Source organism: Pelophylax lessonae (assembly GCF_965119305.1).
Source record: "Pelophylax lessonae genome assembly, chromosome: 7".
NCBI lineage: Eukaryota > Metazoa > Chordata > Amphibia > Anura > Ranidae > Pelophylax > Pelophylax lessonae.
This window is the reverse complement of record NC_138774.1, coordinates 283005425-283023096: the sequence shown is the minus strand read 5'-3', so window position 1 is coordinate 283023096 and position 17672 is coordinate 283005425. Positions and strand designations below refer to the sequence as shown.

Sequence of the window (17672 nt, the reverse complement as noted above, 5' to 3'; positions counted from 1 at the left end):
GCGTGTTTCCAAAACGTATAATGGTGTACCTGTTCTGTGTGCAGTGCATTGATTATTGATTGTGAATGGCACCCTCTCTCCTCCTATTAGCATGTTACAACTGGCTCCTGGTGCTGCTTCACCTCCCCCCCCCCAGTCAGGGCTTTGCTGTACAGGCACGGCAGAAGTCAAATTCAGGGACTTACATTGGTTGCATTTAAAAAATAATAATTTTATTGATGTAATAATGAATACAGAGCTGCGTTATTTTTTGTATATCTGCCTGAAGTTCGGCTTTGAGTGTGAATGAGGCTCTAAAGTTTTGTATGGATAGACCTGTATATTGTATTGTAATAAATTCCCTATTGATGTCCCTATTACCCAGGTGAACGATGGATTCTAAACACAAGGAGCTCCTCAGGAGCCTTCGTCTTGATTTGTGTTCCCATGCCGTAGCCGACGGGCTGGTTCCCCAGTATCTGTACCAGGAAGGCATAATCACCCGTGAACAATTGGAGGACATATGTGGACAGGTCACCAGTCAGAGAAGAGCCATGAAGCTCTTGGACATCCTGCCCACTCGGGGGCCCAAGGCCTTTGACATCTTCCTGAACTCGCTGACCGAATTCCCATGGGTCCAGGAGAATTTAAAGCAGCAATGTCTAAAGATCCCTGCTGTATCGGAGAGCAAATCTTCAGCCTTGCCTGCCAATGTCCTACAGAACTGTCCCAACGACCGGCAACTGAACCGTCTGGCAGGAAAACTGGGATCGGAATGGGAACAGGTTCTAGGTCACCTAGGACTAGACCAAAGCGACCTGTACAGGTGTAAAGTAGAACATCCATGCAACCTGCACTCACAAGTCTTGGAGGGACTGGTGAAATGGAAGCAACACATGGGACGCAAGGCCACCATCCAACGTCTGTGGGAAGCTTTGGAAGCTGCTGAGATGGATCCTTCAGAAATAAAACTTATTTTACAATGACGTTCCCCATGTGCAACTTCAGCTATGCTTAGCTTAGGACACTTTGTGGTCACCAGACCATCAATCACACCTTATTAGAATGTTTGGACATCCCTGTTCAAAACCGAGGCTGTCAATACAAAGTTGGCCCTTCTTCTCATCGAAAAAGAAAAGCCTCCTGTCTCCTGGGAAGGTTAAAAATTAAAATTTTACCCAAATTTTTGTTAGTTATGTCATATTCTGCCCCTGATGTATACTTACCTCAGTCTGGCATCCATGGCTTGCAGGAACCTTTTAGCTCTTCCAGATGCAATCTTACGTTCTTCAGACACCCCCTGTTCAGTTGATCCCCATAGACTTCTATTGAACAACTTTCACAACTCCTGATCTATTCTTGAACAAGAAACATTCATTGGTGATTGGATTGAAGTCATATTGATCCCTCAGTGTCAATTGATGTTTTGCCTCTAGGTCCATGTAATCAACTGTCCAAAAGGGAACAAAGTACATGTTGGTGTCCGTGAGAGAAATAGTGCCCCATCATTGGTGTCAATAGAAGGAATAGTGCCTCATTGTTGGTGTCAGTGAGAGAAATAGTGCCCAATTGTTGGTATCAGTGGGGGGAATAGTAGTTCATTGTTGATATTAGTGGGAGGAATAGTTTCCAATTGTTGGTTTCAGTGGAAGGTGTAGTGTCCCATTGTTGTCAGTGGGATGAATAATTCCCCATCATTGGTGTCAGTGGGAGGAATAGTGTCCCATCATTGGTATCAGTGGGAGGAATAGTGCCCCATCATTGGTATCAGTGGGAGGAATAGTGCCCCATCATTGGTATCAGTGGGAGGAATAGTGCCCCATCATTGGTATCAGTGGGGAGGAATAGTGCCCCATCATTGGTATCAGTGGGGAGGAATAGTGCCCCATCATTGGTATCAGTGGGGAGGAATAGTGCCCCATCATTGGTATCAGTGGGAGGAATAGTCCCCCATCATTGGTGTCAGTGGGAGGAATAGTGCCCCATCATTGGTGTCAGTGGGAGGAATAGTGCCCCATCATTGGTGTCAGTGGGAGGAATAGTGCCCCATCATTGGTATCAGTGGGAGGAATAATTCCTCATCATTGGTGTCAGTGGGAGGAATAGTGCCCATCATTGGTATCAGTGGGAGGAATAGTGCCCATCATTGGAATCAGTGGGAGGAATAGTCCCCCATCATTGGTGTCAGTGGGAGGAATAGTGCCCCATCATTGGTATCAGTGGGAGGAATAGTGTTTCATCATTGGTATCAGTGGGAGGAATAGTGCCCCATCATTGGTATCAGTGGGAGGAACAGTGTCCCATCATTGGTGTCAGTGGGAGGAATAGTGTCCCATTATTGGTGTCAGTGGGAGGAATAGTGCCCCTTCATTGGTGTCAGTGGGATGAATAGTGCCCCATCATTGGTGTCAGTGGGAGGAATAGTGCCCCTTCATTGGTGTCAGTGGGATGAATAGTGCCCCATCATTGGTATCAGTGGGAGGAATAGTGCCCCTTCATTGGTGTCAGTGGGATGAATAGTGCCCCATCATTGGTGTCAGTGGGAGAAATAGACCATCACACCTTACTAGACTTTTTGGACATCCCATTTCAAGGCCGTCAATACGACTTTGGCCCTTCTTCTCAGCTAAAAAGAAAAGCCTCCTGTCTCCTGGGAAAGTTAAAAATAAAAATTTTACCCAAATTTTTGTTATGTTATATGCTGCCCCTTATGCATCCTTACCTCAGTCTGACATCCATGGCTTCAGGCACCCCCTGTTCAGTTGATCCCCATAGACTTCTACTGAACAACTTTCACAACTCCTGATCTATTCTTGAACAATAAACATTCTTTGGTGATTGGATTGAAGTCGTATTAATCCCTCAGTGTCAATTGGTGTTTTGCCTCTAGGTCCATGTAATGGACTGTTAAGTGTACATATCCAACAAAAAAATGTAAAAAGTCGAATTTCTTCATTAGTTTCGGCCAATTTGTATTCTCCTACATATTTTTGGTGAAAAAAAAAAAATCCCAATTAGTGTATATTGATTGGTCTGCGCAAAGGTTATTGCGTCCTCAAACTATGGGATATATTTATGGAATTTTTATTTACTTTATTTTTTTACTAGTAATGGCGGCGATCAGAGATTTTTTGCTGGACTGCCACATTGCAGCAGACCAATCGGACACCTGACACTAATTGGCCATACACACTATAAGATTTTCTGAAGACTTTTTCCTTTAGACTCACCAAAACCATATAATAGGAGATCAAACCTAAACACTTTAAATTTGTATGCAATCTGGCAGGCCCTTGCACTACATAGAAAAGGTAAATCTGAAGGAAATCTAACCACAAAAGTTGGATAGTGTGTATCCAGCTTTATACAGTGATTAGTGCTAAAAAAATGCACTGTCACTGTACTAATGACACTGGCAGGGAAGCGGTTAACATCAGGGGTGATCGAAGGGGTAAGTGTGTCCCTAGGGGTGCTTGCTAACTGTGTGGGAGATGGTCTGACTGGGGGAAGACAGATATTCATGTTTCTGCTTAGCAGGAACAAAAGATCTCCATCTTCTCCTCTGTCAGAGCGGCGATCTGCCGTGTTTCCTGGGAATGATCGGGGGTGGCCAGCAGACATCCGGTCCTGCGGACCTACTGATTGGCACCCCCTATGTCCAATCAGCGCGCGATCGCGCCTTAAGTGGTGCGTGCGCACGCCCCCTGGTGGCTGTTGCACGAAATGGCGTACAGGTACGTCGTTTCACACAATAGAGCCGACCTGCCGCAGTATATATGCGGTAGGCGGTCGACAATTGGTTAATGGACTGTTACGTGCAAGAGACCCCACGACTAAGAATAGCAAACAGATTTATTTAGATAGAAATACTGATGGGAATCACAGTAAAGGGGGCTTGAGTTCCATCCAATCATTTTCCTGAGAAAGATAGGATTGTTCAGTTTGGACCAATCAGAGATTCCTCAATGATAGTGAATGGAAGGAACTAGTATAATAATGGCAGAGAGGAGACACTTGGGGAAGGAGACCTGACTGAGGAGAGTGGGAATATTGGATAAGTTTGTTGGTTGGTAATTCATCCAGTTTATGATGATTTGATTGGGTTTTGATGGGGTGAATCTGTGCCTGTGATTTATATGCCGCTTAGAATTGGTTCTGTAATATTTGTGGAATGTTTTCTTGGTATTGCTGTTCATCTTTGTCTGTGATATTTATGCCTCTAAAGCAGGAGTTCCCAAACTGTGGGTCGCGAGCGGCATTTCAGCGGGTCGCCGGCGGATTTTGAGCCAGAGCTGCCCAGGCATCGGCAGCGCACTGTGTTACGATCGGACAGGCGGGGCCTTGAGCTCCACTGACGCTCCGAGCCCCGCCCCTTGCTGTGCGCGCTGTTCTGTATGAGGGAGTGGAGCCATGCAGTGCATCGCTGAGGACCAGGACCAGTCACCAGGTAGGCCAGAGTCCAGACACTGCTTGATGGCTTATTTTAGGCCTGGTTGGCGACACACATTTGCACAGGCATAGCAACCCATTGATTCGAATGGGCTGCTATGCCTGCGTTTTCTGCTGAAAAAAGATGCATGCAGAATTTTAAAAAATGCAGTGGCCGTGAAATCAATTCTGCTTTTGCACCATGCGACTCACCTGCAGTTCTTGCACATGCAAACTGTGTTTTTAAATGCTTGGCCCACATATATATATATAAAGGCAGAAAGCTTCCCAGTGGAGGAACTGCAGGTAAGTCGCATGGTGCAAAAGCAGGATGGATTTTAAGGCCGCTGCATACACCTTTTTTCTGCGGAAGACGAGGTCATAGCAGCCCATTCAAATCAATCGCCTGCTATGCCTGTGCAAATGTGGGCCACCAACCCGCATACATGTGAACCAGGCCTAAAGCAGTAGTAAAAGTAATTTACAAATAAAAACTGTGACAGGCAGTCAGGAACCAGTTAAGTCATACCGCACTAGTATAACACTGTGCTGTGTAAAGGGGCACTATGACGTGAAAATGGCTGCAAGTGGGCCCCGAAAAATAACTGTATTCAGAAGTGGGTCTCAGCCCAAAAAAGTTTGGGAAGCCCTGCTCTAAAGGATTGTTTGTATATAATATTTACTTACCAGTAACTATGGTGTCTATATTTAATTTATCATGCAATATACTATTATTTGGCGGGGTAGAGTATGTGTGACAGTGTGTGTGGGTTGGGGTTGGTAGGGATACATGCGGGTACCAGGAGATGCCTGTGACCCAAGGTTAAAGCTAGCGTGGATACCTTTGACCTGAGAGGTGGTGGGAATACCTGTGATCTGAGGGGTGAGGTTGGTGGGGATACATGTGACCTGGGGGGGTGAGGTTAGTAAGGTACATGTGACGTGGGAGGGTAAGGTTGGTGGGAATACATGTGATGTAGGGGATAAGGTTAGTGGGTATACCTGTGACCCAGGGGGTTAGGTTGGTAAGGTACATGTGACGTGGTGGTAAGGTTGGTGGGTATGCCTGTGACGTTGGTAAAGTACATGTGACATGGTGGTAAGGTTGGTGGGTATAGCTGTGAGCCTGGTGGGAATACCTGTGACCCAGGGGATTAGGTTAGTCACAGGTAATCCTGGAAGGTGGGGATAACCTGTGACCTGTGAGGTAAGGTTGGTGGGGATACTTGTGGCGCGGGGGCTGATGTTGGTGGGGATACTTGTGACCTGGGGGCTGAGCTTACTGGGGATACCTGTGACCTGGGGGGCTGAGATTGTTGGCAATACCTGTGACCCATGTGGTAAGCTTGCTTAGAATACCTATGACCTGGGAGGTAACATTGGTAGGGCTACCTGTAACCTGAGGGGTGATGTTGGTGGGGATACATGTGACATGGGGGGGGGGGTAATGTTGGTGGGGATACATGTCATGTGGGGGTAGGGTTGATGGGTATACCTGTGACCTGGGCGTGAGGTTGGTGAGAATACATGTGACATGGAGTGTAAGGTTGGTGGGGATACATGTGATGTAGGGGGTAAGGCTGGTGGGTATATCTATACCCCGGGGGGTAGGTGAGGTCAGTCACAGGTATCCCTGTGAGGTGGAGATACCTGTGACCTGGGAGGTAAGGTTAGTGGGAATACCGGTGACCTGGGGGCTGAGGTTGGGAATACCTGTGACCCCAGGGCTGAGGTTGGTGAGGATACCTATGACGTGTGGAATAAAGTTGGTAGGTATACCTTTGACCTGGGGGGTGAGGTTTGTAGAGTTGGTGGCAAAAGCTATGACCCAGGGGTGAGCTCAGTTATAATAACTGTGACCCAAGGGATAGTGGGGATACCTGTGACTGGGGTGGTATGAATAGTGGAGATACCTTACCTGGGTGCTAAGCTCAGTGAGGATATCTGTGACCTGGGGAGTGAGTTTGTGGGGATACCCATGACCCGGTTGGTGGGGATACATGTGATCTGGAGGTGAGCTTGGTGGGAATACCTGTGACCTGGGGGATGAGGTTGGTGGGGATACTTGGCTGCGGGGGGGGGGGGGGGTGAGGATAAGGACAATGGAGATATCTGTGATCGGAAGGTAATGTTGATGAGGATGTATAATTGAAATCTTTTCATTATCACATTATTTGAACTGTTTTTTGGATCACGGATATTCTTTGGTATCCACCTGGAACTTTTTTTCATTGTTTTAAGTTTTGCCTATTTATTTTCACCTGTTTGCACTTTGGTTATACGATGTTGTTATACACAGGAATCTGATATGTATATGATTTTATGCACTACACATTCTTATATACCCTTCCTTTGGGAATTTTGCTTTTTAGCTTATTTTATGACAGCAAACTTTATTTATATATTTTTCTCTTTATCTTCCAGTACTCAGAGAGTCTAGTTAATGAGGATACCTGTGACCTGGGGGAAAGGTAGGTGAGTGGAGATACATGTGACCTGGGGGGAAGGTAGGTGAGTGGAGATACATGTGACCTGGGGGGAAGGTAGGTGAGTGGAGATACATGTGACCTGGGGGGAAGGTAGGTGAGTGGAGATACCTGTGACCTGGGGGGAAGGTAGGTGAGTGGAGATACATGTGACCTGGGGGGAAGGTAGGTGAGTGGAGATACATGTGACCTGGGGGGAAGGTAGGTGAGTGGAGATACATGTGACCTGGCAGTGAGATTGGTGGGGAGATCATTGACCTAGAGATTGAGGTTAGAGAGATACCAATGCCCCAGGGGTTGAGGTTAGTGGGAATACATGTGATGTGTGTAGGGTGGGGGGTAAAGTTGATGGGGATACCTGTGAGCTTGGTGGAAATTCATGTGACTTGGGAGTTGAGGTAGGTGTGGATACCGGAGACCCGAGGATGAAGGGTGGTACGGTTGGTGGGGATGTCTTTGACTGGAGGGTAAAGTTGATATGAATACCTGTGACCGAGGGTGGTAACGTGGGTGGAGATAACCAGGACCGGGACAAGGGGAGGCGGCTGCCCTGGGTACTGTGGTATCATGTGAGGTTGGGGGGGCAGTACAAGGCGATTGAGGGGAGGGGATTTGTGTTGGAAGGTGGAATTTGGGGATGCAGCAGGAGGTAAGAATTGTTATAGGAGGGGAAATTTGGGGAGGTTTGTGCCAGGATGGGGGATTTGTGCTAGAAAAAGTAATATAGTGGGGGGGAGCTGGATTTGTGCTAGGATGGGGTAGGGGAATTTGTGCTCAGGAGAGACATTTGTGGGGTAGAGAATTTGTGTAAGGAAGGGGAAATTTTTCTTGGAAGGGGGGGGGGGGGGGGGGGTCAGGAGGTTTTGAGTTAAGCATGCAGATTACACATGGTGCTAATTAACCTTACTGTAAAGGCTAGGTATAGATTGGGGGTGATTGCCACATGTATGCACAGCTTGCTGGCTGAGTTTGGCATGGAGACACACTGGATGCCATTATGCTCTTGTTGGGCGTCGAATGTGTCCCCCATACCGTTAAGGAGGGGTGGGCTCCATCCAGACAAACCTGCCCTTAATCTATTTATTCAGTGCTATACCGGTGCATCTCATAAAATGAGACTATAATCAAAAAGGGAATTTATTTCAGTAATTCAATTCAAAAAGTGAAACTCATATTTTATAGATGCGTTACACACTGCTAAAAAAAAAATTAAAGGAATACTTTGAAAACACATCAGATCTCAGGTCCGGTTCACACTTATGCGATGCGGGAAGGCTGCGAATCCGCAGCCTGTTCCCGCATCGCAAACGCACCCCCTGGCAGTTCACACTGCCATATGCGATACGCTGGGGGTGTCAATGTAATCTTAACGACACCCCCAGTTTGATCGCATATCGCAGTGCGATCTTGCAGTTCGCACAGGATCGGATCGCACAAGTGTGAACCACTGTGCGATCCGATCCTGAAGCGGCTGCCAAAAAGGGTCCCTGTGCGTGTTTGCTGCGGGTGCGTTGCAAATTTAGCCATACAAAGTATATGGCTAAACTGGCAGCATACAGCCGATCGCATGTAATGAAGGAGCAGTGCGCTCCGACATTACATGCGAACCCCCCACTCGCACAAGTGTGAACCGGGGCTTAATGGGGAAAAATCTCATGCCGGTATGGACTGGGTAATGTGTTGGGACTGAAATTGTTTGATGGAAATGAAAATTATCACCCTGCAGAGGACTCAATTCAAAGACACCCCAAAAATCAAAGTGAAAAAATGATGCAGCAGGTTAGTCCATTTTGCTGAAATTTCATTGCAGCAACTAAAAATGTTCCTCAGTAGTTTGTATGACCCCCACATGCTTGTATGCATGCCTGACAACATCGGGGCATGCTCCTACTAAGACGACGGATGGCCTCCTGGGGTATTTCCTCCCAGATCTGGGCCAGGGCATCACTGAGCTCCTGAACAGACTGAGGTGCAACCTGGCGGCGTCGGATGGACCGAAACATAATGGCCCACAGATGTTCTATTGGATTTAGGTCAGGCGAGCGTGGGGGCCATTCAATGGTATCAATTCCTTCTTCCTCCAAGAAGTCTCATTAGGAGCATGCCCCGACGTTGTCAGGCATGCATACAAGCACATGGGGGCCATACAAACTACTGAGGACCATTATGAGTTCCTGTAATGAAATTTCAGCAAACTTGACTAGCCTGTTGCATTATTTTTTTTACTTGTCTAGTGGTGTCTTTGAATTCATCCCTCTGTAGTTTGATCATTTTATTTTCTATCAAATGATGTTGCATCCTTTTGTTCCCAACACATTACCCAGTCCATATCAGTATAGATCCCAACACATTACTTAATCCATATCAGTATAGATCCCAACACATTACCCAGTCCATACCAGTATAGATCCCAACACATTACCCAGTCCATACCCGTATAGATCGCAACACATTAACCAGTCCATACCAGTATAGATCCCAGCACATTAACCAGTCCATACCAGTATGGATCCCAACACATTACCCAGTCCATACCAGTATGGATCCCAACACATTACCCAGTCCAGGACATAGGCGGCTTCCTGCACCATAACAACCAATAGGGCTGTGCAGTAGGGACAGCCAGCTTCCTAGTGACCAGTTCAGTCTTGTGTATGTGTCAGCCCTCGGGTAACACAGCATCATTGGTTTCTACGATGCAAACGGCTGCCTGTACCACAGTACCTAATGGCGCGGTGCAGCAAGGGCCCCTGACATCCTTGCAACCAATGCTTTTGTGCAGCCCACCCACCAATGAAATTGTGCAGCTCCTGTGACACACAGTCTTTTTTGCTAGGATGAATATTCTATAGCTAGAGCAGCTGTGTATAGTAGCTAATCAGCTTCTACCTTCAGCTTATGCAATTGACCTTTGCAAATGAAAGCTAGAAGCTGATTGATTGCCATGCACAGCTGGCTCCAGATTCTGGCTGCTCCACTTTTATTAAATTCCCTTTATTTTATTTAGGATTTTAAAATTTTTTTTAATCACAAAGAAGAAAAAGTATTATACCATGCACAATGAAGAAAATCATTTTCTATCTTTCCATTAAATAGAAAGCATTTTTGGTGTTGCGGAGTCATCTGCTGTGTGGTTGTCCTCTTTCGCCAAAAGATGAATTCTGACACTCATGTCTAAAAATAGGGGTAAGTGAAAACACGTAAACCGATGTTACGTAACCAAATGTTGCTATGATGGGATATGGCGGGGAAAGCATTTTTAATTAAACAGATCAGGTGTTTTGCAAGGCAGAGGAGTCATATGGTACTAATAGAAAGGAACAAGAAAACCAAACTGCGGCCAACTGTAAATAACTAGAATGAAAGACTTGGTTTACGTTAAAAGGGTAGCTGGATCACGGCATACATCAAAAATAACCAAGACAGGACAAAGCAAGCCTGTACTTCACCCATTCAGTGCAAAGAAATTGGTGCAAGGGCAGCACATCATATACCAAAGGGCCACAGGTTGGGCACCAGGCCAGGTATGGACACACCGACCTCAGTGCTACCCCCAACATTCTGCCTGATGCGGCCACCAAAGTTGGTCGCATGGATGCCACAGTCCAGCTTCCAGGTATGGAGGAGCATGTAACTAGATTGGTCCAATCTAACAGGAACTCTGTAACCCTATGTAATTCACAACTTCAACGACTTACAGCTTATACATGAAAAGATGAGAAGCTACATGTATTTCTTCAAACCCAAGCTGAACCTCCTTTGTATTTTATCATTGTTATATATTAGGGACCGATCGATTATGGGGGCCCGATATGCTCTATTGCCAATATATCAGAATCAGCCCCTGAGGTTACCAATATTGCCGATATTTCAGGAAAGTGCTTGTACTGGAGTGATGCCTGCAGCTAGAGGCATCACCCCGATACCGGCGACCATAACCGACGGTCGGCTGTCTTGTAATGACAACCAATGCGGCCGAGAAGCCGCTCGGCTGTCATTACAAGGAGTGGGAGGGGACGTTGTCCCCCCTCCCGCCACCTTCTGCTGCTCGCCCGGGTCTCCCGTCCCACTAGGAGACCCGGGCAACCAGCCGGCACAGCTGCCGAAGACCCGATCAAAGCCGCATTCGGCTCCGATTGGGTCTCCATGTAAAAACCCGGATGTGATGTCATAACATCACTTCCGGGTACTCGGCCCCAGATTCCAAAAAATGACCGCATTCAAAACAGCCAAACTTGGAGTTTTTAATGCTTTTAAGTGCAAAGGAGGGGTTTGGGGTCTTTTAGACCCCCAGATCCCTCCACAAGAGTACCTGTCAAAAAAAAAAAAAATCTACGAAAATATTGGCCGATACTGATACGCAATGACCAAAATATCAATATCGGCAATAAAAAACTGATAACAGTCGATCACTATTATATATGTTCAGGCTGTTTAAAAAGTAAAGGACCCCTTTAAATAGACTCCTATGTGGCAGCCTATAATACAGAAAAATGTAACTACGTCTGTTAATTAAAAAAAATAAAATAAATGAAATAATAAAATACAGTTTTCAAAACTATATTATTGTTTCCAGGCATAATAAAAACGGTTTACAAGGGAACCTTTTTTTTAAAGTTTAGTTACACATGTGAATGAAATCACCATAATATACAGTAAATCTGATTGGGTGCGTAAAACTTAGAAATGTCTATACACAATTTGTTATAGTGTACGTCTGGGCAAAATAAAATGAAATTAAAAAATATAATACACGCACATTTCCCCAAGTACAGAAAAATACCTAGGCAAACTAAACAAATGCAGCAGAAAATGACATGCGAATCTGCCAGCAATCCAGTGAGCTCCTAACTTCCTGTAGGGAGCTGACAGCGCTGTCTCTGCTGCGTCGAAATCCTCCCAAAAAATGCTGAAAGTGCAGAAATATACCTATTAATTTGCCAGAAATATCCACAGACGCCCGAGCATGTCTGGACAAAAAAAAAAAAAAATTATATTATATATATTTCACAGGTGTTTCTCACCAGTATGCTCTGTATTGCATGCACATTTCCCTATTTGTGCGTATTTCAAAAAGCTGCAAGTAAAGAAAAATATCTGGGCAAAAAAATATTATTATTATTTATATAAAAAAAATCTATTATATATATATATATATATATATATATATATATATATAATATATTATAGATAGATAGATAGATAGGAGTTGTTCTCTACTTGCAGCTTTTTGAAAAAAAAGCACAAACTGTTGCCAGCCCCTGCATGTGCAGAACTACTGCTTGTCAGCTACTTGTTAAATTTGAATAGAAATTATTGAAACAGAACAAAAGAACAAAATTGGAAAATGTGAATGCAATACAGAGATAGAGAAAATACCTAGACAAGTTTAAATATTGTTTTTTTTTGTCCAGGAATGCTCAGGTTTATGTGGATATTTCTGGCAAATCAGTTGTTATATTTCTGCACTTTCAGCATTTTTTTGGGAAGATTTCAGTACAGCAGAGACAGCGCTGTCAGCTCACTACAGGACGTTAGGAGCTCACTGGGTTTCTAGCAGATTCACAGGTAAATTATGTTGCACTTCCAGGATTTTTTTTTTAAAAAGGGCAACACTTGAAGAACTGCGCATGTAAAATACTTACACACATATACATATTACACACATTAATATACATACACACACACACACATAAAATATATATATATATATTAGAATATGTATTAAAAATATATATATTAACCGCTTCCATACAGAGCAGTTAGACACCCTTCCTGCCCAGACCAATTTTCAGCTTTCAGCACTCTCACATTTTGAATGACAATTGCTCAGTCATGCTACACTATAACCAAACAAAATTTTTATCATTTTTTTCACACAAATAGAGCTTTCTTTTGGTGGTATTTGATCACAACTGGGGGTTTTTTTTTTCGTGATATATGCAAAAAAAGAGCAAAAATTTTGAAAAAAAAAACACTTTTTTTTAGTTTCAATTATGAAATTTTGCAAAAAATAAATTTTTCTTCATACATTTGGGCCAAAATGTATACTGCTACATGTCTCTGGTAAAATTAACCCAAATTAGTGTATATTATTTAGTCTGTGTGAAAGTTATTGAGTCTAGAAGCTATGGTACCAATTACTGAAAATTGATCACACCAGATGTACTGACTGCCTATCTCCTTTCTTGAGGCCCTGAAATGTCAGGACAGTACAAATACCGACCAAATGACCCCTTTTTGTAAAGTAGACAGTCCAAGGTATTTAGTAAGAGGCATGGTGAGTTTTTTGAAGTTGTAATTTTTTCCCACAATTCTTGGGAAAATGAAGAAAAATTTTTTTTTTTCTTTTTTTTCCCACAAAGTTGTCAATTTATAAGCTATTTCTAACACATAGCATGTACACAGCAAAAATTACACCCAAAAATACATTCTGCTACTCCTTCCGAGTATGGCGATACCACATGTGTGAGACTTTTACACAGCCTGGCCACAAAAAGAGACTCCACGTCCAAGAAGCACATTCAGGCGTTCTAGGAGCATAAATACACATAAAACTTTCTTACTACCTATCACACTTTTCAAGGCCCTAGAGCACCAATACAATGGAAAAGTCCACAAAATGACCCCATTTTGGAAAGCAAACACTCCAACGTATATTCTATGAGGCATTATGGGTCGTTTGAACATATCATTTTTTTCCACAGGTTTTTGGAAAATGTGGGAAAAAAATGAAAACTTTTTTTTTTTACACAAAGTTGTCAATTTATAGGATATTCCTAACACATAGCATGTACACAGCAAAAATGACACCCCAAAATACATTCTGCCACTCCTCCTGAGTATGGCAATACCACATGTGTGAGACTTTTTCACAGCCTAGCCATATAGAGGGGCCGAACATCCAAGGAGCATCATCATGCATCCTAGCCACTTGCCTAGGCCTATTTTTGACATTTGGTGTTTACAAGCTAAAATCAGTTGTTTTGCTAGAAAACTGCTTAGAACCCCCAAACATTATATATTTTTTTTTAGCAGAGACCCTAGAGAATAAAATGGAGATTATTGCACTATTTTTTATCACACCGTATTTGCGTAGCGGTCTTCCAAACGCAGTTTTTTTGGAAAAAAATCACTTTTTTTAATTAAAAAATAAGAAACCAGTAAAGTTAGCCCAATTTTTTTCCATAATGTGAAAGATAATGTTACGCCGAGTAAATAGATACCCAACATGTCATGTTTCAAAATTGCGCACGCTCACGGAATGGTGACAAACTTTGGTACTTAAAAATCCCCATAGGCGACAATTTAAAAATTTCTACAGGTTGCCATCTTTGAGTTACAGAGGAGGTCTAGGGCTCAAATTATTCCCCTTGCTCTAACGATCGCGGCGATACCTCACATGTGTGGTTTGAACACCGTTTACATATGTGGGCGGGGTTTCTGTATGCATTCGCTTCTGCGCGCGAGCTAACGGGGACAGGGCGCTTTAATTTTTTTTTTTTTTTTTTTTTTACTATTTATTTTATTTATTATTTTTTATTTTTACACCGTTTAAAAAAAAAAAAAAAAATTGATCATTTTTATTTCTATTAAAAGAAATGTAAATATTCCTCGTAATAGAAATAGGCACGACAGGACCTCTTTTTTGTGAGATCTGGGGTCAAAAAGTCCTCAGATCTCACAAGTACACTAAAAGATAGAAAAAAAAAAAAAAAATAATTATAATATAAAATGAAAAAAAAAAAAAAAAAAGGACCTAAAAACTGGTTGCTAGGCAACAACATTTTCCGTAGCTCCGGTCCTCCAAGACCATAGAGTCAAGTGAGGGCAAGCTTGCCCTCACTCGACATCCTGTCTGTGAGGATTCGGGACCGGATCGTTTTCCCCGCTGCCGGCGGGTCCGGTAAGCGGGGAAAAGGACCGGAACGCGTCGGGAGGGGGGGGGGGCGCCTCTTCCGCCATCCCGGAAGGGTGATCCCACGGCGAATCCGCCGCTGGGACCACCCTTATCGGAAAGCCAACCGTCCACCGTTTAAAAAAATACCAGGGTTATGGCAGCTATCTGCTACCATAACACCGGTATTTAGGTTTAAACGGACGACGTATATAAACCTTTTTGGACTTGGACATGGTGGCTGTATGAAGGGTGACAGGTACTCGGGTACTTTGTTGGGCAGGTGACAGGTACTCTGGTACTGATGAGCAGGTGGCAGGTACTCGGGTACTCCGATAGGCAGGTGACAGGTACTCGGGTACTCTGATGGGCAGGTGACAGGCAGGTGATAGGTACTGATGAGTAGTACTCACTGACTGATAGGTGATAGGTGATACTGTACTGATGGGTACTGATGATCAGTACTGATACGTGATAGGTACTGATGAGTACTGATGAGTAGTGATGGGTACTGATGAGCAGGCGGCAAGTACTTGGGTACTTCAGGCGTCAGGTACTCTGATGAGCAGGTGGAAGGTACTCGGGTACTCTGATGGGTAGGTGACAGGTACTCGGGTACTTTGAGTACCTGTCAACGGAGTACCCGTCATCAAAGTACCCGAGTACCTGTCATCAGAGTACCCGAGTACCTGTCATCAGAGTACCCGAGTACCCGTCATCAGAGTACCCGAGTACCCGTCATCAGAGTACCCGAGTACCTGTCATCAGAGTTCCCGAGTACCTGTCAGAGTACCCGAGTACCCGTCATCAGAGTACCCGAGTACCCGTCATCAGAGTACTCGAGTACCTGTCATCAGAGTTCCCGAGTACCTGTCAGAGTACCCGAGTACCCGTCATCAGAGTACCCGAGTACCCGTCATCAGAGTACTCGAGTACCTGTCATCAGAGTACCCGAGTACCCGTCAGAGTACTCGAGTACCTGTCATCAGAGTACCCGAGTACCTGTCATCAGAGTACCCGAGTACCCGTCATCAGAGTACCCGAGTACCTGTCATCAGAGTACCCGAGTACCCGTCATCAGAGTACCCGAGTACCCGTCATCAGAGTACCCGAGTACCTGTCATCAGAGTATCCGTCATCAGAGTACCTGAGTACCTGTCATCAGAGTACCCGAATACCTGTCACCAGCCCATCAGAGTACCCGAGTACCTGTCATCCGAGTACCTGATGACAGGTACTCGGGTACTTTGATGGGCTAGTGACAGGTGCTCTTTATTGGGGGGGGGGGCAATCAGTGTGTTTAGGGTGCACTGTAGTTGGTAACTAGCTGTTACCACAATCTCCTCCTCACACAGGATCAGTGTGTGAGGAGGAGAACACGGTGACAGCTAGTTACCGTGTTCTCTGTTGACATTTGTGACCGGCTGTGATTGGACACAGCCGGTCACGTGGTAAAGAGCCAATTTCATTGGCTCTTTACCTAGATCGGGGATCGACTCTGTCCGAGGGACGAGCCTCGTCCCCGATCGCTGCTCTGCGCGCCCCCGGGGGCGCGCATTGCAGAGAGAACGAGCGGCTCGTGCTGGAGCCGCTCATGTGATCGGCTGTGATTGACACAGCCGATCACGTGGTAAACAGCCAATTTCTATTGGCTGTTTACCTTGATCAGTGATGGGCTATGTCCGAGGGACGAGCCTCATCCCTGATCGCGCCGCTGCGCACCGCCGGGGGCGCGCAGTAGCAGCTAGAACGGGCCGACGTCATATGACGGCGGCCCGGATCTAGACAACCACCTTGCCGACGTCATTTTACATGACTCGGTAAGGAAGTGGTTAAAAAAAAATATATAGATAGAGAGAATATGTATTACATATATATGTATTAAATGTGTGTGTGTGTATATATATATATATATATATATATATATATATATATATATATATATATATATATATATATATATATATATATATATATATATATATATATATATATATACACACACACACACACTTAATACATATTCTCTCTATCTATATATATATTTTTTTTAATATATATATTTTTAATACATATTCTAATAATATATATATATATATATTTAATAATACTATATATTTTAATACATATCATTATATATATATATATATATATATATATATATATATATATATATATATATATATATATTCATTTAGAATTTTACTTTTGTTTACATTTATATACTTTATTTTATTTTGCCCAGACATGCTCAGGCAACTGTATTTCCCTATGACATACAGAAGCCACGTCTCCCAATCAGTAGATCATCAACTGGCCTTTACTGTTCTATGGTTTCCATCCGTTATCTCGTGGTGACCAAAGTCACAATGTGGCTGCCATTTGTTATTTGATGACTAGTAGCCACCAGCCGGAGCCTCTACAAATCTAAATATGAAGTACAATCATAACAATAGGACACAGAAAACATGTAAAATGTCAAAGTCTTAATCAAATATAACTTTAGGAAGAGCATAATAATTTAAAACGCCTACTAACTGAAAACAAAAGATTCCCTCTAAAAGAATCATCCAATGGAACATTATTTAGTATCCTATATATCCTCATTTAAATTAAACTCTTTATACTTGTACAGTAATAACAGTGCAAAGTCTACAATCTCTGACCGCCATTGCTTTTATCAAGTGATTCGGCTTTCCTTCCTAGCGAAGGATTAAATGATAAACATAATACACTGCAATGTACAGTATATATTTTAAAGTGCAACAATAATAGCTGTACTTTACAATACACTGACACTATGGGGTGTTTTTATAACCTATTCACATGTGAAACTGCGCATTCATTCATTCATTCTGTGCGGGGGGGCAAACACGAAAGTT

At 43.7% G+C, this 17672-nt stretch overlaps 1 protein-coding gene across 1 annotated transcript; it reads left to right on the top strand.

Moving 5' to 3' along the window:
• Nucleotides 1–342: 342 nt before the first annotated feature.
• On the top strand, nt 343–1022 carry LOC309559620 (death domain-containing protein CRADD-like). Its single transcript, XM_082262957.1, has one exon. It carries the CDS (start codon nt 372–374, stop codon nt 963–965), a length of 594 nt encoding a protein of 197 aa, XP_082119083.1. The 5' UTR covers nt 343–371; the 3' UTR covers nt 966–1022.
• The last annotated feature ends 16650 nt before the right edge of the window (nt 1023–17672 follow it).

Bases quoted from the DNA above. Each gene is read 5' to 3' on its own strand.
- LOC309559620 (XM_082262957.1), top strand. From the start codon at position 372: ATGGATTCTAAACACAAGGAGCTCCTCAGGAGCCTTCGTCTTGATTTG.